The sequence below is a fragment of the Nannobrachium achirus genome (genome assembly GCF_963921795.1).
Source record: "Nannobrachium achirus genome assembly, chromosome: 17".
Lineage (NCBI taxonomy): Eukaryota > Metazoa > Chordata > Actinopteri > Myctophiformes > Myctophidae > Nannobrachium > Nannobrachium achirus.
The window spans coordinates 41,557,289-41,583,308 of NC_137824.1; the positions used below are offsets into that span (position 1 = coordinate 41,557,289).

The window sequence follows — 26,020 nt, forward strand, 5'->3', positions numbered from 1 at the left end:
AACCCGGCCAATATCGTAAATAAATCGTGATTTCTTTTGTCACAATAATCGTGATATGAAATGTTCATACGTATCGTCCCATCCCTAACCACACCTGCACTCGAGCACTGAGTCTGGAAGCCGCAGCCATGGGCAGCACGTGATATGATGATTCCATTCCTGGCCCAGGAGTGCAACGATATCGTCGTTGTCTGGTGGAAACATTGTATGTCCAAAACTGTTCGTTTTGCATTTAACATTTAAAAATGATTCAAACTAGTGAAAAGGCGTTGTGTGCTTGTAGATCGGCTGTTTTCACTACTTTTGTGCGACGGCCTTGTATGATGAAGCAGGACTTTACTTTGCGAAATAACTTACAAATTTGAAACTTGGAGATACAAGTACTTCAGAGCTCCCCCTAGGTCCCGGGGGCTTGGGTGTAACAGTACCCAGTTGCGTAAAAGGTATCTGGTAAGTAAAAGTATCAATACTGCAGTCTAGAAATACTCTGTAACAAGTAAAAGTCTAGTACTTGAGTAAAAGTACAAAAGTATTGGCATCAATGTATACTTAAAGTACCAAAAGTAAAAGTACAAAATGTTTGAAAATGGCAGATTGCGTTGTGAGCTTGTAGATCTGCTTGTAGATCTGCAAAAGCAAAAGTAAAAATACAAACGGTTTGATAATAGCCTAGGTATAAAATAGGGCTAAAGTGGATGTATGTTCAGCACTGTATTGAATTTTTATGTTTTATAATATAACAATTCATATCTGCAACTAGTCACTAAAGTTCCCAAATAAACGTAAAAGTGCGATATTTGGATCCGAGATGTAGTGGAAGTAAAAGCATTGGAAATTGGAATCACTCAAGTAAAGTACAAATACTTAAAAATTGTACTTAAGTATGGTACTTTAGCAAATCTACTTGGTTACTTTACACCAGTGGTTCTCAACCTGTGGGTCGGGACCCCTAGGGGGGGTCAGCAAATTATTTTGGGGGGGTCCCCAGATGATTAACTTAATGTGCAACATTGTTTTCTCACTCAACAGTATAATCAAACCAAACATAAAGTTTAAGTGTATAGAGGTTATCTGCACATTTTCTAAAGTGACAATTTAAGGACTTTTTAATACCTCTAAAATGACAAATTAAACATTGGCCAAATTGTCAAATATTAGAGGCAGAAATTGTGAAAATAGATGATTTGCGAGGTGTTGTGAGCATGTAGATCTGCTGTTTTCACAAAAGAACTGTGTTATACAAAATGTAATGCCTCAACTCTTAGTGCTCGTCAGGGTGTAGGGGGTCCCCAGTTAAAATATGATTCTTTTGGGGGTAACAGCCTGCAAAGGTTGAGAACCACTGCTTTACACCACTGACGGTACCTACCCATGGAGCAGTCGGGCCCCATCCAGTTGGGGTCGCAGCTGCAGAGGCCAGTGTCGGGTATGAAGGCCCCGTGGCCGTGGCACTGGTCGGGGCACTGGGCCCGCGGCAGCTCACAGTGGGGGCCCCCCCAGCCGGGCTTGCAGTGGCACTCGCCGTTGACGCAGATGCCATTGTTGGAGCACGTCGGGTCGAGGCAGTCCACTGCACAAACGCAAACACATAAGAGGAGACGCTAGGATGAGACGAGATATGAGACGACAATTAGTAGTACTAACAGGGGCGTCTCAAGGGGAGGGAAAAGTGGGACTGAGTTACTAGGGCCCAAGGTGGAGGGGCCTTAATACTTTTATACTTTAGCTATTGAAAAAATTGAGAAATAGCAGATATACAAGCTCACAGCTCACTCAAGGTTTGAGCATCACTGACATAGAAACATATTTTCAAGATTTTTCTAAAATAAGCTCACAGCGTGGCACTGCCGCACTGTGAGCTTATATATCTGCTATTTTTCAATAGTTAAAGCACAAAAGAATGCGTAAAAATGTGTTCCCAGTCTAAATGGTTTAAACCCCCTCCCCCTATGAAGAACATTCATGGGGGGGCCCGCAGTGAATCCTTGCACCCAGGGCTCAGCATTAGGTGCGACACCCCTGAGTACTAATGAAAGGGAAACTTTGACGATTGCTAAATCTCATGATGTGGAGATCTTACTGATGTGGGGGAAAAAAATACATCCATGTCTTATATCTCCGTGAAAGGTACCGCCGTGTACCCCGTGAACGTCGAACTCGTCATTTCACTTCGTCGTGCAGAGTACCTATGACATGAAACACTGTGACATATATGCCTGACGTCATGAGATAAAGTGCTGCGTATCGTATGTGCTTGATGAGTTTGTGGTCACGGACAGGCATACACTTTTGCATCTCACGAGAGCAATAGTTTCCCACGATATGATTTCACATCAGCACAATGGGATTTAGGCTGGAAAAGTTTCCCTTTAACCACAAACAATGAATAGCAAAACAATTTATCTTTGAGGGGAAATTAGTCAGAAATTAGAAATGATGTTGGTCAGTTCAGGGGGGAAAAAAACACAAGTAAGGAAATTAAAGCTCAAACATTCAGCATGATCATTAAAGCAGCATATAATACAAGACAAGAGCACACACTAGCTGTACTTATACAATACATAGAGTCAAGTGTCAGCTTTTATGTAGTATGTAGAATGACATGCTATGCAAAGATGTATACAGTACTGACTGTCTTCTGTCATTACTGTAGAAATAGAACAAAAAAAAGCTGAAAGTGAAGACGCCAGGGTCTGCAGATGAATAAATTGTGTTTGTTTATTCATTACGACGCTGGGAAGACAAAAATAGAAACAACTCCGCTGTGTATAAGCAAGACAACGCACAAAGAGACAGAGGGATAGAGAGAGAACATCACTAGTGACACTGGAACAAAGGTTGTGAATTAACCAGCACCAGATACAAAGGAAAGACAAGCGACAGAAGGCACTTTTTTCTCCCCGTTCTTTGTTCGTTGCGGAGAAAAAGGGAGAATTAATTAATAGAAATATCAAGACATCGTTATACTGAGGCAATTATTGAAGATCACAATAATGAGAGCACTCCTTTAAAGGATCCGCGAGTGACACTCGCCGACGCCTTGCGTGCGTGCATGTGGGAGGTTGCGTGTGTGTGTGTGTGTGTGCGTGCGTGTGTGTTAATGCATGAGGGAGAATCTGACACTGTCGTTCTGCCAGGCTGACAGGAGCCTGAGTGGTGAGTGAAAACCAATTTGACAAATTACCCCCACACCCGCCCACCCCACACCCATCCCCCCCCTCCATCCCCCATCTTTCACCCCTCGTCTGCTGGCTAGATTGCCCCCGCCGCGCCCCTACACACACACACACACACACACACACACACACACACACTTGCACGCACGCACGGCACGCAAAAGCGCACGCCCTCACACATTCCCCCCCGCTCAGCCTTCCTCCATTTCTGTTTGCCCGGCAGAAACTGCCTCGGATCACGACAGCTATCGATTTCGGTGTCGCCAGCGCTCCAGGTAAATTGTTTGAGGGACTCTGCGGTGATGAAGATCAGGTTCGAAAGTGGAGAGGAGGAGGAGATCGAGAGAGAGAGAGAGAGAGAAAGGAAGAGAGAGAGAGAGAGAGAGAGAGAGAGAAAGAAAGAGAGAGAGGGAGCAAAATTGGATGAGAGGGCGAGAGAGAGAGAAAGAAAGAACTCAAGAGGAGGAGAAATCGCTGACCTTGTTCTCTGCAGTCTCTCTCTCTCTTCCTCACCTGCTTCTATCCGTCGACCGGTTCCTCAGCCGTCTTCCCTCTCTCCCACCCCCCCACATCTCAGCATTATCTGTCCATATCGTTGTTGTCCGGTGGAAACCTTGTATGTCCAAAACCGTTCGTTTCGTGTTTATCATTTTAAAAATGATTTAAACTAGTGGAAATAGCAGATCTACAAGCACACAACGCCTCCCGATGCGAGGCGTTGTGTGCTTGTAGATCTGCTATTTCCACTAGTTTTCGTGCGACAGTCTTGTGTGATGAAACAGGGCCTTACTTTACCAAAAAACGTACAAATGTGAAACTTGGAGATGGGAGGTTTCTGCCCAACAGTGACGATAGCGACTTTAAGCTTTGACGGCCACGGTAGACAGCAACGGTGGCCGCCACAGCCGTCTCTACAACGCCAGAAGCTCCCTTTCCACGTTGTGGCTATACAACGTCTGCTGCATAGACCGACGCGTCGCCATGGGAACGAAAGCGTTCAGTAAAAGGGGTGGGACCCCGTCGCCGACGGCTGTTTGCTTAGCGATTTTGACCGCTACGGCGATTGCGTCATAGCAGCCGCACTCCGCCTGGCGTTGCCGTCCTGAAAATCGTCAAGCTTAAAGTCCCTGGAATTCACTTCCACCTGAGCCCCTCACCACCTCCCTACTCCCTACTCCAGGGGTTCCCAAACCTTTTTGTCTCAGGGCACCCCATAAATATTTTTTTAATACGAGGCACCCCTACATTATAATTTTCACTCCCAGCACCTTTATTTATAGCATAATCGTCGTTGTCGGGTGGAAACCTTGTAGGCCTATGTCCAAAACCGATCGTTTTGTATTTATCATCTATAAAATGTACTAAACTAGTGAAAACAGCAGATCTACAAGCACACAGTTGTGTGCTTGTAGATCGTCTGTTTTCACTAGTTTTGTGCGACAGAGGTTTCTGTCGGACAGTGACGATATTTTAGTAATTATGTTGCGAGGAAAACGTTGAGATAATAGCCATTCTGGTTAGAACTGACTGAAAATAACTTTGTACTTCAAGTTTAAAATGATACTAAATATTTCTTCAAGTGTCCAAATAAATTATATCATTAAATATTATCAAATTATCTCGCGGCACCCCATGGCTGCCGTCGCGGCACCCCAGGGTGCCCCGTCACCCACTTTGAAAACCCCTGCCCTACTCTTCTCTCTCCCCTTTCTCTATCTCTTCTTTCTCCTCTCTTGGTTCTCTCCCCTTTCTCTTTTCATCTTCTCTCTCTCTCTCTCTCCTCTCTCTCTCTCTGACCAGCGAGAGTGTGGCGCGCCGCTGATAACTCTTAAAAAAAGGGATCAATAGAAGCGATTTCATCCCTTAACTAGAAAAATATTGTTCCTTCGAAACAATTGTGGGCTCGCTTCAAGCCAGAAAACAATGGCTATAAAAGTACAAAATGTCAAGATCACAGGCAGTGCTCTCTTTGACGTTACTGACGTCAAAGATTGGTCCATTTTGTTCCAAAAATGTGTTGTGCAAAAGTTGATCCGCTGGTGGCGCTATAACAGGCCAATGTGAGAAGGGTGGTATCTGTTCCTTGACCTATTGGGAATGTGCTTGCAAGATTTCACGCAAATTGCAGGCTGTGTTCATGAGTTGAGGTGTTTTTGGCTTTGGCCACTTTATCGCTGCTTGCAGCTATATTCATTATTATTATTTTTTTGTGTGTGTGCACTTCATAGGCATATTAGATAAAGGTCCTTAGATTGTGTGTAGAATGTTTCATGCAAATTGCAAAAAAAAATCCTAGCGGGTTTAAGCGTTTCACAAACTGCTCAAAATGATATAGCGCCCCCCTTTGGCCAATTGGGGTAAGATTGGTTTTAGTGATATTTGGACTAACACTCTACATCTTTGCCAAATGCCATGAACATGTTACTTTGCATGTATGATTTAGAGGCAGAAGAATAATTTGCATAAAACTGCAATATTCATTGAATTTATTTAAAAAAGCATGTTTCAATTTTAAAGAAATCCGATCTGACAGATCTTTAGATATCGGTCCAAAGTTCACGTAAAAAAAGTTTTGTGCACGTGGAGCGAAAATTCCAGAATAAAAGCGGGTTTACGCGTTTTACAAACTGCTCAAATTGGCGGAAAATCGAAGGGCGGAGCTTACTTAACAACGACACAGATGTCTTCCGCTTGAGTCAAAGCACGCGTGTAACAAGTTGCATGTCTTCAAACGAAACGAGTCATGACTTATGCCCGTTTGAAGTTTGAATTTTCAAACGCTTCGTATAGCGCCCCCCTTTGGCCGATTGGAATAAAATTGGTTTCAGTGATACTTTGACTAACCCTCCACATCTTTGCCAAATGCCATGAACGTGTAACTTTGCATGTATGATTTAGAGGCAGAAGAATAATTTGCATAAAACCGCAATATTGATAGAATTATTAAAAAATTATATTTCACTTTAAAAGAAATCCGCCGAGATTAGTTTGACCGTATTGGTCCAAAGTTCATGTGAAAAAAGTTTTGTGCGCGTATCGAAAAAAACCCAGGAGGAGATAGATTTTTACTGTTTTTCATATAATTCCGAATTGTGGGAGACCTAAAGGTCAGAGGTCAAAAGTTAGAGGGTAAAAGTTGTTCGGCATGAGGAGATGCATAAGTGTATACAGGTTTCATGGCTGGACCTCAAACACAGCATGAGCTATACCTGTTCAAAGTTCGCACTTTCGAAGGCTTCCTACAGCGCCACCATTTGGCCGATTGCTATAATAAATAATAGCACACTTCGCCACTGTAAGCTGAACACATTGATGTTTTTATTTTCATTTTCTCACTAAGTATGTAGGAGTAGAAAGGAACCGAAGTTCCCGTCTACAGTATGATATGACTGATAGATAAATAATGACAACATCTAAAGTGTGCTCGCCTTATAGGCGAGCCCACAATAAAGGTCTCTGATGTATTAGGGCTGCGGTGTCGTACTTCATCTGTATATGTGGAGGTGAAGTGCGCTCGCTCAGGAGGAGATTGTGTTATGATGAGCTGTCTGGCGTGACGTACTGCTGTGTTTGTGTGGGTGTGCACACCTACGCGACGTGTTCGATAGATTGATTTTGATTTTATTTGTTTCAATATAATGAATCCTCAGACACGCGCGCACACACGCACACACACACACACACACACACACACACACACACACACACACACACACACACACACACACACACATGCGCGTGCACAGAGGCGTCAATTGGGTATGGCAAGGTATGGCAGCTGCCATACCTTGGCTCCAGGGGGAAAAAATGTACTTCTTAAAATAAATTCACAAATGTCTCTATATTACTATCTGCGTTGATTATTCTTTTGTTAAATCACGTTAAACTAACTGCAATGCAAAAATTAATTGTCATGTTGCTAAGGTATGGCAAAATGACTGGTGTCTTGCACACACAAGCATGACTGGTGTCTTGCACACACAAGCATGACACCAGTCATGTTGCCATACCTTAGCTTTTGCTGAACTGACGCCACTGCACGCGCACACGCGCACGCACACACACACACACACACACACACACACACACACACACACACACACACACACACACACACACACACACACACACACACACACACACACACACACACAAACAAACCAGCCGTCCCTCTGGTAGCAGACCTCTATTCAGAAACACCCCTATTTAGAAACATCCCTATTCAGAAATACCCCCACGGAGGTTAGGGTTAGGGTTTAGGTGACACCTTAGGATAATGGAAGTCAATCTTCTGAATAGCAATGTTTCTGAATAGAGATGTGTAACCGTTCCTCTCACCCTCAGCACAGTTGGGTCCCTTGTAGCCGACGGAGCAAACGCAGTTGCCGTCGGTGCAGGTGCCATGGCTGCTGCAGAGCGGGTCGATGCACTGGGTGACGGGGACGTCGCACTCCGCTCCCTTCCAGCCGCTGTAGCAGATACAGGAGCCCTTGTCGTACTGGCCGTTCCCGCTGCACAGCACCGGGCAAGCAGCTGTACGGACACACAGAGAGAGAGAGACGGAGAATTAGATTAGATTAAAAACCATTTAGGCCTGGAATTATTTGATGCTTTAGCTATTAAAAAATAGCAGATATACAAGCTCACAGCGCGACCATGAGTGCCGCACTGCAAGCTTGTAGATCTGCTATTTTTTTTTTTATCGTGAAATCTTTTTAAGTCTTTGAATATATCTTTTTAAAAGCAAACAAACTCAAATATTTGCTTCTGGGGGTACCTGGAACAACATATTTTGAGATGGTGGTCCGCCAAATACATGTAATTTTGGGGGTCCTTGACATGAAAAAGTTTGAGAACCACTGATTTAGAAGGATTTAGAAGAGATTTATAGAATCGGGTCAAAATTATTCGCAGCACTCTGTGCCACGTTGAGCTTGTATATCTGCTATTTATTTTATAGCATTATTAAATAACTAGAAGCTGGGCCGCCCTTCGGGCGGCCCCGTTTTGACCATCTGTTTGCCTGTGTCCATTTATGCCCATATATGGAGATATCTGTTATCTGTCTGTCTGTCAGCGTCCATTTTATGTCCATATATGGAGATCACTGCAGATATAGTTCTGGGTCCATTTTATGCCCATATATGCCCATATATGGAGATATCTGTCTATTTGCGTCCATTTCACGCCCATATATGGAGATCTCTGAATCTGTCTGTCTGTGTCCCTTTATGCCCGTATATGGAGATCTTTGTGATTCTGCGTAAATTTTATGCCCATATATGCCATTTGCGTCCATTTTATGCCCATTTATGGAGATCTCTGTATCCGTCTGTCTGTGTGTCTGTCTGTGTCCCTTTATGCCGTATGAGATCTCTGAATCTGTCTGTCTGTGTCCCTTTATCCATTTTATGCCCATATATGGGGGCATTCATTTTATGCCCATATATGGAGAACGCGCGTGCCCGTGGGACGAACGGTTCTCATATGGGGGCATTCATTTTATGCCCATATATGGAGAACGCGCGTGCCCGTGGGACGAACGGTTCTCGAGATACGCGGATTACCTACATACATACACACTCACAGAGATTTTTTGTTGACTCATGTGGCGTACGTCTGCCCATATATGCCCATATATGGAGATATCTGTCTATTTGCGTCCATTTCACGCCCATATATGGAGATCTCTGAATCTGTCTGTCTGTGTCCCTTTATCCATTTTATGCCCATATATGGGGGCATTCATTTTATGCCCATATATGGAGAACGCGCGTGCCCGTGGAACGGAACGCGCGTGCCCGTGGGACGAACGGTTCTCGGAGATCTCTGAATCTGTCTGTCTGTGTCCCTTTATCCATTTTATGCCCATATATGGGGGCATTCATTTTATGCCCATATATGGAGAACGCGCGTGCCCGTGGGACGGAACGCGCGTGCCCGTGGGACGAACGGTTCTCATATGGGGGCATTCATTTTATGCCCATATGGAGAACGCGCGTGCCCGTGGGACGAACGGTTCTCGAGATACGTGGATTACCTACATACATACACACTCACAGAGATTTTTTGTTGACTCATGTGGCGTACGTGATGTCAGAGCCTTTTATGAAGTGATGTCACAATGAGTCAGAGCTTTCGCCGATTTCCTCAGAAACAGCCTGATGTCAACAATCAACCCCGCATAAGGAGATTCCGAACGTTTCGCGCCGGTTTGGGAAAACCGCGCGTCGGGTCGGGTCGAGACCCGGCACTGCACTCCGTGCCGTGGCCATATATGGGGGCATTCATTTTATGCCCATATATGGAGAACGCGCGTGCCCGTGGGACGGAACGCGCGTGCCCGTGGGACGAACGGTTCTCGGAGATCTCTGAATCTGTCTGTCTGTGTCCCTTTATCCATTTTATGCCCATATATGGGGGCATTCATTTTATGCCCATATATGGAGAACGCGCGTGCCCGTGGGACGGAACGCGCGTGCCCGTGGGACGAACGGTTCTCATATGGGGGCATTCATTTTATGCCCATATGGAGAACGCGCGTGCCCGTGGGACGAACGGTTCTCGAGATACGTGGATTACCTACATACATACACACTCACCCTTTATGAAGTGATGTCACAATGAGTCAGAGCTTTCGCCGATTTCCTCAGAAACAGCCTGATGTCAACAATCAACCCCGCATAAGGAGATTCCGAACGTTTCGCGCCGGTTTGGGAAAACCGCGCGTCGGGTCGGGTCGAGACCCGGCACTGCACTCCGTGCCGCGGCGGGGAACGCGCGTGCCGAATCTGAAGCCGGTGGGACGAACGGTTCTCGAGATACGCGGATTACAAACACACACACACACACGCAGAGACTTCTCGCATTTATAGATAGATGGTTAAAGTGGTTCAAATCTAAAGTGACACAGATTTACGTTCATGTCTAAAATGGATTGTAAATAGAATAATAGACAGAGGATCAATTATACACACCAGCACACACGCACACGCACACACTCTCTTGGGTTGGATAAAATAAAATGGTTTATTTATTCAAGGTAAGCTAAAAGCATTATGTGCGGAGTCCATAAATACGGAACGCATACGTGTGGTAATAGAAATGCAGTGCAAGTAATAAAAATGCAGTGCAAGAATTAGGAACATAATATAAAAATCATACAAAAAAGTGCAATGCCACATACACAAAGGACAACGCAGTAATGACTTACTACTACTGTAGGTTTGCTACTGTAGGTTTGCTTTTTAAAGATGCAGTGGCATGATTTATTTCCCCCTAAAACATGATTATCAGGTATTATGATTATACTAGGAGGAGAATCTTTTCCAAAAGAGTGTAGGCTACAGAAAGAGTTAAACATAGGTATTTATGTGGCTCTCTCTCTCTCTCTCTCTCTCTCTCTCTCTCTCGGTCGTCCTCAGGCGAGCTTCCATCGGAGTGTCCAATCCTTCCGGTCATGGACGGATTAACCCCCGCCAGGGCCCCTGGCCAATATATTTTTATGGCCCCCCCACCCCCCACCCTCCACCATAACCACCCCCCCCCCCCCCTCCCTCCCTCCCTCCCGACGCGCACTACCCAGCTCAGATTTTAAGCCGTAATGATCATCTGTGGGCCAAGGAAGCACCTGTAGACAACAGAGGAGGGGCCCACACATTAGATTTTTAATTAACGTATATATTTAATTTGAGTGAATTGTCAATGACCACGCGGCCCAGTTCCCCCAAGGGCCCCTGAGAGCCAAGGGCCCCTGGCAATGGCCCCACCGGCCCAATGGTTAATCCAGCCCTGCTTCCGGTTCTCCATACACCCAGCCATCTCCGAAGAGCTTTCAGCTCCCGCATCCTTCTTCAGGACGTCCACATACGTTAACGCGGAACGTCCTCGCGATCGATGCCCGCGCGTTGGTTCCCACAGGACCAGCTTGCTGGCCGGCCAGCTACATCCTCCTAGCTGCTACCTTCTTGCTGAGCCTCGGCAGTTGCCTGTACAGGTCCTTGTTGGTAATGTGGATGTTCTGGTCCACATTCAGAACAGCTCGTAGCATTCTGGTGTAGCACCCATCCAGGGACTTCTGCAGGGTGGTTGTCAGAGTCCATCTTTCGCAACCATACTGGAGGACAGACTCCACAGTGGCGTGGAATAGGTTCAGCTTTGTGTCGGGGGAGATTCGAGCACCACACTCTTGACATACCGTTCAGGGCCCTCTACGCCCACCAGTTCATTAAGTATGCCTGGTTGTTCAGGTGGGTGGTGACCCAGCTGAAGTTAGCCACACCCACAGTGTTGGGTGAATGGTAAAAGGGGAGGGTGATTATATGATGTCATATAATCACTGTTTTTGGATCGGCACTTTTGACCCACAAGGTGTCAGCCTCCAGGAAGAAATCCAAAATACAAAGGGAATAAATAATTGCTCAAAAACAACCACATCAGGGGGTCTAATGAAGTACTGTCAACCTCATAGACACATGAAAACCAGAAAAAGAACAAAACTATGGCACCACGTGCCACCACCTCTTTAAGTAATCTGGTCCTGTGTGGGATACTTTAGCACAAAGTTCAGCCCATATTGTGCACAGCACAGAAGACTCCAAGGTAAACACCATGTATTGCTCTTTGCCCCAGGATTTTACACCGATGTTTCCCAGGTGATAAGCCAGGGGTGTGATGAGTCTAGTTGGGTTCTGATGAGTAGAACTGTGCTGGTTGAAAGCCAAGAGCAATGTTATGAACTTACTGGCTTTTGTTCCCCGCAGCTGGCTCTTTGCAGTGTCCGTATTGAGTTGTAAAGGCGATACCCTACTCGTTTGTTTCAGGAAATGAAGAGGGTTATTTAAGGTTTATGCTCATGGATGTTTTTGAATGGATGTTACGCTCTAAATCCATCCTCACACAGATACTGTAGGTAGCGAGAGTTTTGGTAAGACTACGGTATAATTCAACTTCAAGTTTAATGGTCATGGACACCTGGACAAATGGCCGGGGCTGGGAAAGGAACCTGGGAGCACCTGTTTCTGCAGGTGGCCTACCTACCCATTCAGCTACTGTAGTAGGGTCACCACAATAACGTCACGAAGAGTAGAGGAAAAAGAGGAAAATGTCAAATAACAAAACAAAAATATCAAATATATATTTTTTCCTCTGAGGTGTAGTGGGGTAGACGTAGTATTTCTTCAGTATTTAAACACTGAAGAAAGTAAATAAATATACCTCAAAATTGTAGTATATTTATGTACTACAATTGTACAGTAGTTACTTTACACCACTGTGTATGAAGTGGGTGGTCCTACAGTAGATGGTCCCTCTGCATTCGAACACTTACTGTAGACTTTTTGGGAACAACACAAATCATATACATCTTCCTCCCGATCTAATAATACCCAATGATCATTATTCAGGAGGAAACAGGACCTGGCAGACACACCGGCTCTTTATAACATGGAGCATAAATGAGCCTTTAGAGACGCTGCCGCGATATAAGGCACTGCCAACGTGTGCCAGCCCATCAATAATAAAAGCAGCTGCGCCGTGGAAGCTGTGTAGATTAAAAGATTAAGACCTGGAATTTATTTTATGCTTTAGCCATTGAAAATAGCAGATCTACAAGCTCACGAGCTTGTAGGTCTGCAATTTTTGAAAAGTCGCGAACTTTTGTGCAAATCTTTGAACGTATGTATTTGTTTTGCGAACGTTTGTAACTCAAATTTTGCTTCTAGGGGGGGTCCCGGAACTAAATATTTTAGATAGGGGTCCTTGGCCAAATACATATCCTTTTGGTGGTCCTTGACATGAAAAGGTTTGAGCACCACTCTGACATAGAAACATAGTTTTTTCAGAAACACTGTTAGGATTTAGGATATGTTTATAATTCGGTCAAAATATTCAAAGACTTGCACTCATTTTTTTTAAAAATCAAAAAAATAGCAGATCTATAAGCTTGCAGCGCAGCACTCGGTGCCGCAATGTGAGCTTGTACATCTGTGATTTTTCAATAGTCAAATCATAAAATAATGCTTAAAGTAATAATGCGTTAGCGGCCTAAATGGGTTAAAACACACAAAACAAACTAACCACAGAATGCAGGTGCTGCTGCCTCGGGCAGGTATAATAACATCAAGATGGTGAATAATAGGATAGAGAGAGCGGTGGAGACATGGAGTAATTACGACCTAAGGACCCGATTCTATAAATGTCTCCTAAATCGTTCTAAGGCAGGGGTCTTCAACGTTTTCAGGCCAAGGACCCCTTAGCTGAGAGAGAGATGAAGCAGGGACCCCCTCTACATATTGTTGCGACCGTAGGTCGCAGTTACTTGCACACTATCCAAACCTCCACCGGCTGTCCCTCCGTCACTCCCTCCGTCACTCCCTCCGTCACTCCCTCTGTCACACGTCACACGTCACACTTTTGCCCTGCTCATATCTCTGCAACCGTTGCCCCGATCCATGCCAGATTTTGCACACACACTCCTTGCCTGCCAAACTACAACCTCCAAGGACCCCCGGAGTTTCGGGGACCCCCAGGTCCCTGGGGGACCCCCAGGTGTAAAAAATTACCAAATGTGCAAAAATGACCAAATGACCACCCCAACGGGGCTGCTCTCTCTGTGTCACACACACACACACACACACACACACACACACACACACACACACTCTCTCTCTCTCTCTCTCTCTCAAACATAATGTGTCACCTGCCAAGTGGCAAGGAATGTTGCCACTGTCCTCTCTCTCTCACACACACACACACACACACACACACACACACACACACACACACACACACACACACACACACACACACACACACACACACACACACACACACACACACACACACACACACACACACACACACACACACACACACACACACACACACACACACACACACACACCCCCTTCACACCAGGGAGTCCAGGAAGGATGAGCCTCCATGCTTAAATAAACAGACCTGGGTCCACTATCAAGATCTGCCTGTGGGTGTGTCTACTTTTAGCAGGAGAGCTTGCATCTTGCATGCTAGTATTGGCATTTCTCCCAAACTCAATGAAGACAACACACAAGATTAGCAACCATAAATACAGATGCCCACCCTTTAGCTAACAGAAACTGCTTTTGTAAATGCTGGAATGTTAAAAAGGTCATCTCTTTCACTTTCAATTGTATACATTAGCTATTGTTCATAACTACACAGTCATGTCATCAAAATGCATCTGTCCCATCTAGCGCCACCATCTGGCTGATTTTTAAAAAACACATTTTTGGACACTGCTCCTACAGAATTTGCCCTAAAATCACACAAACCACTACACAGTATCTCTACAGTCACCCTGCTCCTACAGATTTTGCCCTAAAATCATGCACACCAGTACACAGTATCTCTACAGTCATGTAATCACAACGCATCTGTCCCATCTAGCGCCACCATCAGGACGATTTTGCACAAACTACTTTTTGGCCTATTTATGGAGATAAGCGACCAACGGTCGCTTATCTCCCGATTAGGGAGTCTTACTGGTATAAATGTGTGGTGGGAGATTTTCATTGTGCTGCTGTTAGCTGCTGCTGCATGTGGTGTGTGACTGTGTGTGTGTGGGGGGAGAAAGAAAGAGAAAAAAAGAGAGTGTTCACAGGCAGATTGAAACGTAATTTCTACGGGGCAGCTCAGTGGGCCTTGTCTAAGCAACTGCGTAGTTTGCGTAGAGCTGAAAACCGCCATGTGGAGGGACCGGTGGTTCCCAAACTTTTACCTTTCAAAGACCCACCTTACAAGTCTGTAACCCTAACGGGTCTACTCTGTTTGGTTCCATTTTTAATACTGTCAGAGTTACAGACTTGTACGGGTCAATTTAGAACCCCTGAGAGTCCATGGATCCCGTTTGAGAGCCAGTGATCTAGACTTTAAAGAGGTGGTGCCATAGTTTTGTACTTTTTCTGTTTTGTATGTGTCTATGGAGTTAACATGACTCTAATAGACCCCCAGGTGTGGTCATAATGTGCAAATTTGCCTTCCCTGTGTATTGTTGGTTACTTCCTGAAAGCTGAAAAAGGCCCAACTGAAAAACACAGAGTTACTGACATCATAAAATCATACCCTCCCCTTTTACCATACACCCAACACCGTGGGTGTGGCTAACTTCAGCTGGGTCACCACCCACCTGACAACCAGGGGTGGCCATAGCTGAATGGTAAAGCCCGTATCAGAGTGTACGGTGGAGAGCTATCCACCGGTGGAAAGCTTTCCACCTCAAGTCAGAAAATAAGTGCAGAGACATCATAGTACGCCACGGTGGAGTCCTATTCACCGTGACTGACTAGTCTAGATTTGCCAATCAGTGAACGAGGTGTAGAGCCTGTCTGTCTGATAGTAAAAACAGAGAGATGTGTTGGGACTCGCGGTGGAAAGCTCTCCACCGCGAGGAATGATGTAACGTTGTAGTTTCATGACTCAAAAAGACTCGAAAAGACTACACCGCGGTGTAAAGCCTTCCACCGTCCAGGCGACTATGATGCCGGCTTTAGGGAGCCCGCGTGAAGAACCAGAACCCCTGGTTGTCCCAGGTTCAATTCCAGGCTAGGCCAGCAATGTCGATGTGTCCCTGAGCAAGACTCTTAACCCCTAATTGCTCACTTGCTCCTTGTGGGCAGCAAATCAGATGGGTTGGGCTGAAAATATAGAATTTCCCTTGCGGGAGGAGTAGGTAACTACTATTATTATTATCTCAGCAGCCATAACCCACAGCGACGCTCTTTAAATATTTTTAAGCATCCTGCGCGATAGAATCACATTTACACTGCATCTAAAGACTCCACCTTTTGCACAAAAATCGCGCATTTTTACCCCAATGTTCCTAGCAGCTTCTCCTGAACCTATTGTATTTGCAAGATGTACACTTTGTAGAAAAGTAATGTGTGGCTTTACTATGCAAATCTTTCCCCAGAGCTTCCCCTACGCAATTTTCGTCACGAAAGTATCAGGTTACACTTGCTTCAGCAGTGACGGGCGCGCAGCGAGAGCCTAGCTAGCCGAGAGCCTGTATCTTACAAGAAGTTGGCGGCCCTTCGGGCCACTCACATCTAGAGTTCGGCCCACTCACCTCTTCACAGCAACATACTGTCTGTCTGTGTGTGTGTGTGTGTGTGTGTGTGTGTGTGTGTGTGTGTGTGTGTGTGTGTGTGTGTGTGTGTGTGTGTGTGTGTGTGTGTGTGTAGGGGTGTGTGTGTGTGTGTGTGTGTTGCTAAAATGAAAACATTGAAATAATGAAAATAAAACATTGGCAGGCCTATTATAGTAATAATAATAACACAATTAGGCCAAAACTTTTTTTTTTTTCACAAAACTTTTTTTTTTTTCACAAAACTTTTTTTTTTTTCAAAAAACTTTTTTTTTTCTCAAAAAAAATGTTTTGTCTCAAAAAACTATTTTTCTCAAAAAAAAAATTTTTCTCAAAAAAAATTTTTTTCTCAAAAAAAGAACTACCCATATTTGCCCATTACAAATCCATTTCATTGCTGGTATACCGCGAGGGCCCCCGGAGGGGGCCCGAGCTCTAGATTTGAGGGCCCCCAAAGGGGGCCCGAAATTCTAGTTATTATTATTAATGAACTTTTGAACACTTTCTGTGGATTTTTAGGAAGAAATCTTCCTCCTAGTATAATCATACCTGATCATCATGTTTTGTGTGGGGGGAATCATGGCACCCCATCTTTAATAAACTGGACCTGAGTTGGCTCTGCGCTCGGACCAGCTTTTTTTCCGTCTGTACATGAAAACTCTTTGGCAAAAATAGCCGATAAACAAGCTCGTTGGGAGCTTGTATAGGTGTGTGAATGTTCCCCCTGGAATATGGATGGTTCAAGTGGTTTTTAACTCAACTATTCAGCAGTCCCGTCTATCCCAGGTGAACAGACACTCAGCATCCATTAGCCTGTGTCCGCATCGCACCATCCACTCCTATAACACTACAATACTCCAGTCTAATAGAATATGTTAGAGTGCTTTGGTTTCACTGAGGTAGGAGTGTACAGTACAGCTGTTAATGGCCTCGCAATGCTGGGTGCCTGGGTACATTCTGAGAGTATTTAAAGGACCATACAGCCATTGAATATAGTACATACTGTACATGAATATTCACAGCTTTGGTCACATAGCTGTAAGAAAGAGAGAGAGTGAGAGAGAGAGAGTAGAGATAGAGAAGAAAGAGAATATTGTTGTTGTCGGGTGGAAACCTTATACTGTATGTCCAAAACAGTTTGTTTTGTATTTATCATTTTTAAAATGATTTAAAGTAGTGAAAACAGCTGATCTACAAGCACACGCCGCCTCACACCGCGAGGCGTTGTGTGCTTGTAAATCTGCTGTTTTCACTACTTTTGTGCAACAGCCTTGTATGGTGAATCAGAAAAAATGTACAAATTTGAAACTTGGAGATACGAGGTGTCTGCCCGACAGTGACGATATGGAGAGAGGAGAGAGTAGAGAAAGAGACCGTTCCAATGGTGTTTTGGTTACATTTAGAGATTGTATATTTGTTCATTTTCTCCCTCATTAAAAAGTGCACAAACACCAATCGGCAAAAACATCATTGTGCAGTTGATGCGTCATGGATGTTTGAATTTAATTTGTAAATCTACCTTTTATCCAGGATTTGTTTTGTTTTGTTAGACGTTTTCAAATCAATCAATGCACTTTTAAAATGCATGAAAACACAACAATAATAACTTTGGCCAAAAGATAATCTTGGGAAAATACATTTATTATATAAGCAATTTTCATGTCTCTGCTTGTTGATTTCAAATTCCTTAATAAGACAAGCGGAGGCCAAACAGCTTCCTCAAAATCAAACAAAGTGCAGCATGTTTTGGAAAACGGTCCTCAGAAATGTCAAGTATAATAACGCTGTAGCCTGTGGCTAAATATTTCAGACCGCTAGTATGGTCCTTTAATGCAAAAGGAGGGGCACAAATATCTTCCCACTGCACCACTAAGGGACATCTTGCCAGGGCCGTTTTTAGCTAAAGGCGAGCTAAGCAGCCATCCTAGAGGGGGCGCCGAAATGGAGGGAGTGGACCCAAACCAGCCCCAAACCGGCCCAAAACCGACTAAAATCACGCCAAAACCCGTGAAAAAACCTGTGAACGCGAGTGGAGAGAGGCGCATTCGAGAGAGCTCGCATAGAGCGCTGATTAGACACGCTACGGCCCTGCATCTTGCATAATGAGTCCTGTGTTACTTTAGATTTGAACTACTTTAACCATTATTTTATGCTTTAACTATTGAAAAATAGCATACGCTGCGAGCTTGTAGATCTGCTATTTTAGACAAATCGTAAACATTTGTGCAAGTATTTGAATATTTTTGACCCGATTCTATTATGTCTTCTAAATCCTTCTTCTAAATCAGTGATTCTCAAACTTCTTCAAGTCAAGGACCCCCAGAATTATATGTATTTGGCCACGGACCCCCAATCATAAAATATGTTGTTCCAGGGACCCCCCAGAAGCAAATATTTGAGTTTCACGAATCAAGATTTTTCAAAAATAACAGTTCTACAAGCTCACAGCGTGGTACTCAGTGCCGCGCTGTGAGCTTGTATATCTGCTATTTTTCAATAGTTAAAGCGTTCAATAATTCTAGGCCTAAATGGGTTATGGATTATCATAATTGCTCAATTGTTCTGTTTTAGTGTCTGTATGGACTGGAGCATGTAGTCTTCATGTTCATTAACTAATGCATGAAGAATGTACAGGGAATCACATCGACTTGATTGTGATTCGCACAGACATGTTGAGGAACATGAAATGCTCCCGGCAGACTGACATGTCAGGCTGATGACAGCAGAGCTGGTAACCACTATTCTGAACTACGTATATAGGCCTATATAACATCCATTTTAAGAGCAATATGAAAATATAAATGAAGAAGTAAAGAAGGTAAAACAATGCAATAGTCAATGTGAATTCAGTATTGGATTATCTGGGGGGGGAACAGTCAAACAAAAGAGCACAACAGCTTAAGGTCTGTGGCTGAAGCAAAAAATATTATAGGAGACACTTGATACCTTTGGCACAGTCCATGCCATGGAACCCTGGGAAGCAATGACACACGCCAGAGTTACATTCACCGTTTCCATGGCAATTACGCGGGCACTCTTGCACTGAATCTGCGAGGAGAGAGAGAGAGAGAGAGAGAGAGAGAGAGAGAGAGAGAGAGAGAGAGAGAGAGAGAGAGAGAGAGAGAGAGAGAGAGAGAGAAACAGTTTGATGTTAAGCATCAAAGCCTGTAATTAAATCATTGGCTTGCTCATGGTTAAAAGAAGCGGATGAAGACCCCTACAGTCTCCAGACGATCCAACGCACAAACACCATGTTTCTCCCTCTCAATGTATCTTTCATGAACATGGTTTGACATACCAGAGTGGATCATCATTCATTCATTCAGTCATTCCTCTCCCATGATCCAACGCTTCGTTGCTGTCGGGCGGAAACCTTGTATGTCCAAAACTGTGCCTTTTGTATTATTAACATATCGTCGTTGTCGGGTGGAAACCTTGTATGTCCAAAACCATTCGTTTTGCATTTATCATCGTTTTATAAATGATTTAACCTAGTGAAAACAGCCGATCTACAAGCACAAAGCGCCTCGCACTAGTGTGCTTGTAGATCGTCTGTTTTCACTACTTTCGTGCGACAGCCTTGTACGATGAAGCAGGGCTTAACTTTGCGAAAGAACGTACACATTTGAAACTTGGAGATACGAGATTTCCACCCGACAACGACGATATCCAAAAACAGTTTTAAAAAATAGCAGGAAAAGAAATAGACGATCTACAAGCTCACAAGCTGCCGTCACATCGCGGCACGTTGTGAGCTTGTAGATTTCATTACTTCAGAGCGACACTTAGACAAATTACGGAAACACACTAAATATGATACAAGGTTTTTGCACGACAGCAACGACTTGTTTTTACGCAGCAAGATATATTTCCCCTTCTGTCTCTCTCTCTCTCTCTCTCTCTCTGCCTTTCCATCATTCTTGTCATTCCAGTCCTCACTCCATCCCATTTGGTTTGTTTACTCGTTGGTCTTACCCACCAGGCTCATTCAATCTTTATCCAGGTGCATACACAGTACACACATAGCAGACTCTGAGTACGGTATGTACTGTATGGTATGTACAGTACATACTCTGTGTGTGTGTGTGTGTGTGTGTGTGTGTGTGTGTGTGTGTGTGTGTGTGTGTGTGTGTGTGTGTGTGTGTGTGTGTGTGTGTGTTGCCTCTGTTTAAATCAATCAAAATTTATTTTTTATACAGACGCAAATCATAGTGCTGAACATAGAAATATAATTTATAGTATATTGTAAATAAGAGAAAGTTAAAATAATGAATGCATGCTTATGATAAAGACTACGGATTTGATACAAGAAAAGTAATAAGAAACAAGAAAATAGAAATATGTGTAAATAAAAAACACTGATATCTACACTCTTTGAAGTCGTACAGATCTTCCATCTCCTCTCCTCTCTCTCTCTCTCTATCTCTCTCTCTCCCTCAGACATACTCTTATACTCTTATGCTCCTCCTTCTGATGATAATGATTCATTTCACCTCAATCAGAAGACCAGAGGTCTTAAACAGGACGTCTGGGACCCCTAGGGGGTCTTCAGAGTTACTACAGGGGGTCCTCCAAATCTTTGTGTGATCATGTTTGATCACTTGAACCCTAGCATTCTTAATGGAACATTAGACAAAAAATAGCAGATCTACAAGCTCACAACGCCTCGCAGATCGGCAATTTTTTGGAACAGAAGTTTGGTGAAGAGGGAAAAGAAGAGCAGACTATCCTTACAACTAATTGACAAGCCAGCTCATGGTGGTGTTTAAGCATGTCATTGATAGACTCTCACACCACTGCTTCTACAGATTCCTCCTTTCACACATAAATCGCTGCATTTTCCCCCTACATTCCTAGCTGCTTTCCCTGAACGTATTGTACTTGCACGATGTACAATTAAACAAAACATAATTTAATGCTATGACGCGAATTACATCATAGTACGTCCATTATTAACCTTCCGGCCGAAACGCAGACTTACAAATAGTTCCACGGTGCAGTGTACTTATGAGTGTAGTGTAGGCCTACTGTGTCCCCTGGTGGCAGGGACAGTTTAGTGCAGACATCATCTTTCCCAGTACGGGACAGAATCACGTTTACACTGCATCTAAAGATTCCACCTTTTGCACAAAAATCTCCTAGGAATGGAGCGGCCGCTGACGCGGCCGCGAATTTCTAGTAGTAGGTATTGACAGTTCAAGTGGTTAAATATGAAAACCACTTGAACACAGATGATCGTGCTGTCAAGTCTAAACGGTAATAATCCATGTACATTTTAAATCTGCGACACAATTTTTTACGAGATGTAGTGGGGGTCCCCGCTTCAACTCTCTCAGAGCTAAGGGGTCCTTGACCTGAAAACGTTGAAGACCCCTGCTCTAATCTCAACTCCACTCTGTCTTAGATTTCTCTCTCTTCAACTCCTTCTGATCGTCCTTCGTTGCACTGCGCCTTTGGCCCCATTCTCTCCTCCCCCCTCCCCCTACACGCCACTGATGAAAGCTTCGCCACTTCACTTCTTTCCATTCGTGTCAATCCACGACATGCTTCGCCTCCCCTTCCTTGCGGCGATGCTTCTAAATGGCCACTTAGCAGCTCCTCAAAGTACATTTGCACCTGCAAAGAATGGCACTCTGTGGTTTGCTCACATATAGGTCTGATCATAATAAACTATTATTATTAAAAAGAAAAACGGATTTTCATCCTGGCTATCCTACAGGTGGGTGTGCATGCGTGTGTGTTGTACACTGTAGAGAAGTAAGTTCACATGGCTCTCTGAGGGAACAGTGCAGTGAACTCTAAAGGACTTTGCACACAGGCGCGATTTTCAATCATTCCGTTTTTCCCGTTTGCTGCATGATTAAAATGCTTTGGATTTGGTGTGCAAGGCAAGGAGTCATAAAAGGAGTCAATGAGTTTTTATCGCATGCGACAAGACGCACAAATCGAACTGGGTTAGATCGGGGGGAAAAAACCACTGCCGCAGCCACCTGCCGCTAGGCAAATTCGGAGCCGGTGTGAATAGAGAATCATTGTTTTCTTTAAAAAGATTAAACCGTCTGTTTTTTTTCGTGCGAAAAAACACATCTGTGTGCAAAGCCCTTAAATCAGTGTCTTCTTTGAAATCCCTTCTTTTATCAAAAAGCTGTTCCGTTTATTGAAAAATATTTAAATGCATTCATTCCCTTAAAGTTTGTATTCCTCACTGCACATTATATCTTAAATATACACATGATTGCGCTTTTATTCTGTTATTGCAATCTCTTCTCAGCCTTATTGAAAACACTTTTTTTGATAAGCACTTTAACACGGTTCATTAAATTATTATATAAAAAGAGTCGAGTTAAAAGTAACTCATTTAATTTCCATAATCATTTCACCACCATCACTATGAACTCGTTCAAGAGTTTTTTTTTTGCTTCTTTTGTCAACGTTTCGCGTCCACGGTGCACGTCCTGGTGCGCAGCATGAAAGCGTATCATTATGCCCATTATGAAGGTTTCCATGCCAACACAAACAATACGACAGGTTGAGTCACTAATTGCCCCCTGCCTCTGTCTGGTTGAAGGTGCACTAATTAGTGATATCAGCTGCTGTTAGAGGCGAGTTGAAACGGAGCCCGTAAATCGTCGTTGTCGGGGTGAAAACCTTGTACGTCCAAAAACCGTTCGTTTTGCATTGTCCATTTTAAAAATGATTTAAACTTGTGAAAACAGCCGATCTACAAGCACACAACGCCTCGCACCGCGAGGCGTTGTGTGCTTGTAGATCTGCTGTTTTCACTACTTTTGTGCAATCAGGGCTTTACTTAGCAAAAGAACATACAAATTTGAAACTTGGAGATACGAGGTTTCCACCCGACAACGACGAAATACTGTATACGGCTCTCCGCGGAACACGCTGGACACCGCTGCTTCACTATCAAAGCACGGAAATCAAACTATTCCCAGGACACCGCGGTGCTGTCGGTATGGGAAGTTCCATTAAATATTTGAACATATATCTTCAATAATATAGTGAAAACAGCCATATGTCGTCTCTTTTCGCTACTTTCGTGCGACACTCTTAGATGACTAAGTAGTAGGGCATTGATTTACGAATAAAGTAAAACTTGAAATATGGATGGTTTCAGCACCACAGACACGTTACTGTGTTAAATCCTACCACTCAAAGCCACTGAAACAGAAAATGTTGCATCAGAGAGGCACAAGGTTGTCATTTGGGGGGCGGGGGGGGGGGGGGGGGGGGGTCCCAGGCCATGGCAATTGCCACCACTAGCGTTCACATGAACCTCAAATACCATTCATGCAAATTTCAGATGTGGGTGTAGTGTCCCCCTCCAAGAAGAATAAAGTCTGCACACTAGATCAGGGGTTTTCAAAGTGGGTGACGGGGCACCCTGGGGTGCCGTGACAGCAGTCCAGGGGTGCCGCGAGATCATTTGATAATATTTGGAATTTATTTGGACACTTGAAAAAATATTTAGTGTAATTTTAAACTTGGAGTACAAACGTATTTTCAGTCAGTTCTAACCAAAATGGCTATTATCTCAACGTTTTCCTCGCAACATAATCACTAAAATATCGTCACTGTCAGGCAGAAACCTCATATCTCCAAGTTTCAAATGTGTACGTCTTTTGTTAAAGCAAAGCCCTGCTTCATCATACAAGACTGTCGCACAAAACTAGTGAAAACAGACGATCTACAAGCACACAACGCCTCGCGATGTGAGGCGTTGTGTGTTTTTAGATCTGCTGTTTTCACTAGTTTAGTACATTTTGTAGATGATAAATACAAAACGTTTTTTGACATTTCCACCCGACAACGACGATATGCTATAAATATAAGGTGCTGGGAGTGAGAATTATAATGTAGGGGTGCCTTGGATTAAAAAAATATTTATGGGGTGCCCCGAGACAAAAATGTTTGGGAACCCCTGCTGCACTAGATCAGTGGTTCTACAATAATCGTGACATGACCATGTTCATATGGTCCCGTCACTTACCCATGACGTTGGTGCTGAAGGCCACGGCCTCCCTCTCCCGGCCGTCGTTGTAGAAGGCCAGGTGCCAGGCCCCGGCGTCCAGGTACTGCACGAACACCGCCTCGTTGAGCACCACCGTCTGGATGCTCCGCCGCTCCCTGGGAGACTCCACCACGCTCCACTTCTCCTTCCCGTCCAGACGCTCCATGTAGTCATACTGCAGGGAGGACACAGGGGGGAATAGGCTATATGCACAGCAGCCATTTTGGAGAGAAGTTGGGGTCTTTTCTCACTTCCTTCAAAGGTGTTACCAATGATCCTAATGAAGGCTCTGTTCCATTTCATGTAGCACAGTGGTTCTCAAACTTTTTATTTCAAGGACCCCCATGGACAAGTTACTTTTATCTTTGCCACAGACATACAAATGAGCAGACACTAATATCACCAGAAACACATAAAGAGCAAGCCATAATGTGCAGTGGTCAAGGGAACAGGTGATCTGTAACTCTGAGAGGACCATTGGAACTCTGAGAGGACCGGTGTACCAATGGGGGTCCTTGGAAAGTCTAAAAAGTCATGTGCCATAGTGTCATAGTAAATCAGTGTCATACATATTCTGAAGTCCTGGAGACTAGACACTCAGTAAATGATCAATTATGTAAAAACAAAATCTAATATTTGCCATGCACCCATAGTCTCTTGAAACTTTGATTGAGAGTGTCCTTGTACGGACACTGTGTGGAAACCTTGTATGTTAAAAAGGTTCCTTTTTTCATTATTATTTCTCAACGTATTCTGAGTGCTTGGCTACTTTCACTACTTTTGTGCGACACTCTTGCCAAATGAAGTAGGCTGTTCATTTACGACAAAGACCTATTCCATACTTTGGAGTTCAATATTCTGTATCTATAAGCTCACAATGGGTTCGATTACAAATCATTGTGAGTTTGTTGTTCTGCTATTTATTCATTTTATTCAAATTCAATAATACATTCAAATATATTTTTTTATTTTGTATTCATTGATTCAAATCATTAGTTCAATTAATTGCTGCACCCATAGTCTCTTGAAACTTTGATTGACATTCATTGTTAATGGAAGACATCAAGCAAATGCAAAAACATTTTAACAAGATTCAACAAGTACAAGTACAAAGTCAAATCCTTTTGGATTTTGGATCCTTGACATTGCAGCAACAAACAAATATCTTAAAATAGCAATCAAATAACAATGTGAATGTGAGGTGCCTTTGTTGGCTGCTGTGTGCATGGGTGCCAATCAAGTGCCAGTCAAGAGGGAGACGGAGATGGAGGAAGTTGAATTTGAATTGACAAGAGGTTGTGAAATGATCTAATCAACGATGCAATGCCGGGTGGATAGAATGAAAAATGTTAGACATACAGGAGGACATACACTGACTGTGAATGAGAGAGATGAAAAAGGACAGCAAAGCAAGGTAAACAGACAGGTTAGTCCTATAGGTCAAGGGTCTTAATCAGGGGGTCCGGGACCCCTAGGGGGTCCTCAGAGTTACTACAGGGGGTCCTCCAAATCTTTGTGTGATAGAAACTTTTTTTCTCCTTTTTTATATTAACCACTTGAATCCTATAGCGTCCATATTCTGAGAACTTTAGCCAAAAATAGCAGATATACAAGCTCACAACACCTCGTGCTGCGAGGCGTTGTGAGCTTGTAGATCGGCTATTTTCGGCAAAGAGCTTTGTTGTAGAGAAAAAG

At 43.8% G+C, this 26,020-nt stretch overlaps 1 protein-coding gene across 1 annotated transcript in view; it reads right to left on the minus strand.

Annotated features, from left to right (window-relative positions):
* The window catches only part of tenm2a (teneurin transmembrane protein 2a), a gene marked incomplete at both ends in the record, with an annotated part of 398,840 nt that overhangs the window by 62,862 nt on the left and 309,958 nt on the right, over positions 1–26,020 (minus strand). Inside the window, 4 exon segments of the mRNA XM_080746746.1 lie at positions 1,370–1,570; positions 7,515–7,709; positions 19,246–19,347; positions 24,305–24,500. Coding sequence (XP_080602872.1) covers positions 1,370–1,570; positions 7,515–7,709; positions 19,246–19,347; positions 24,305–24,500 — 694 coding nt within the window.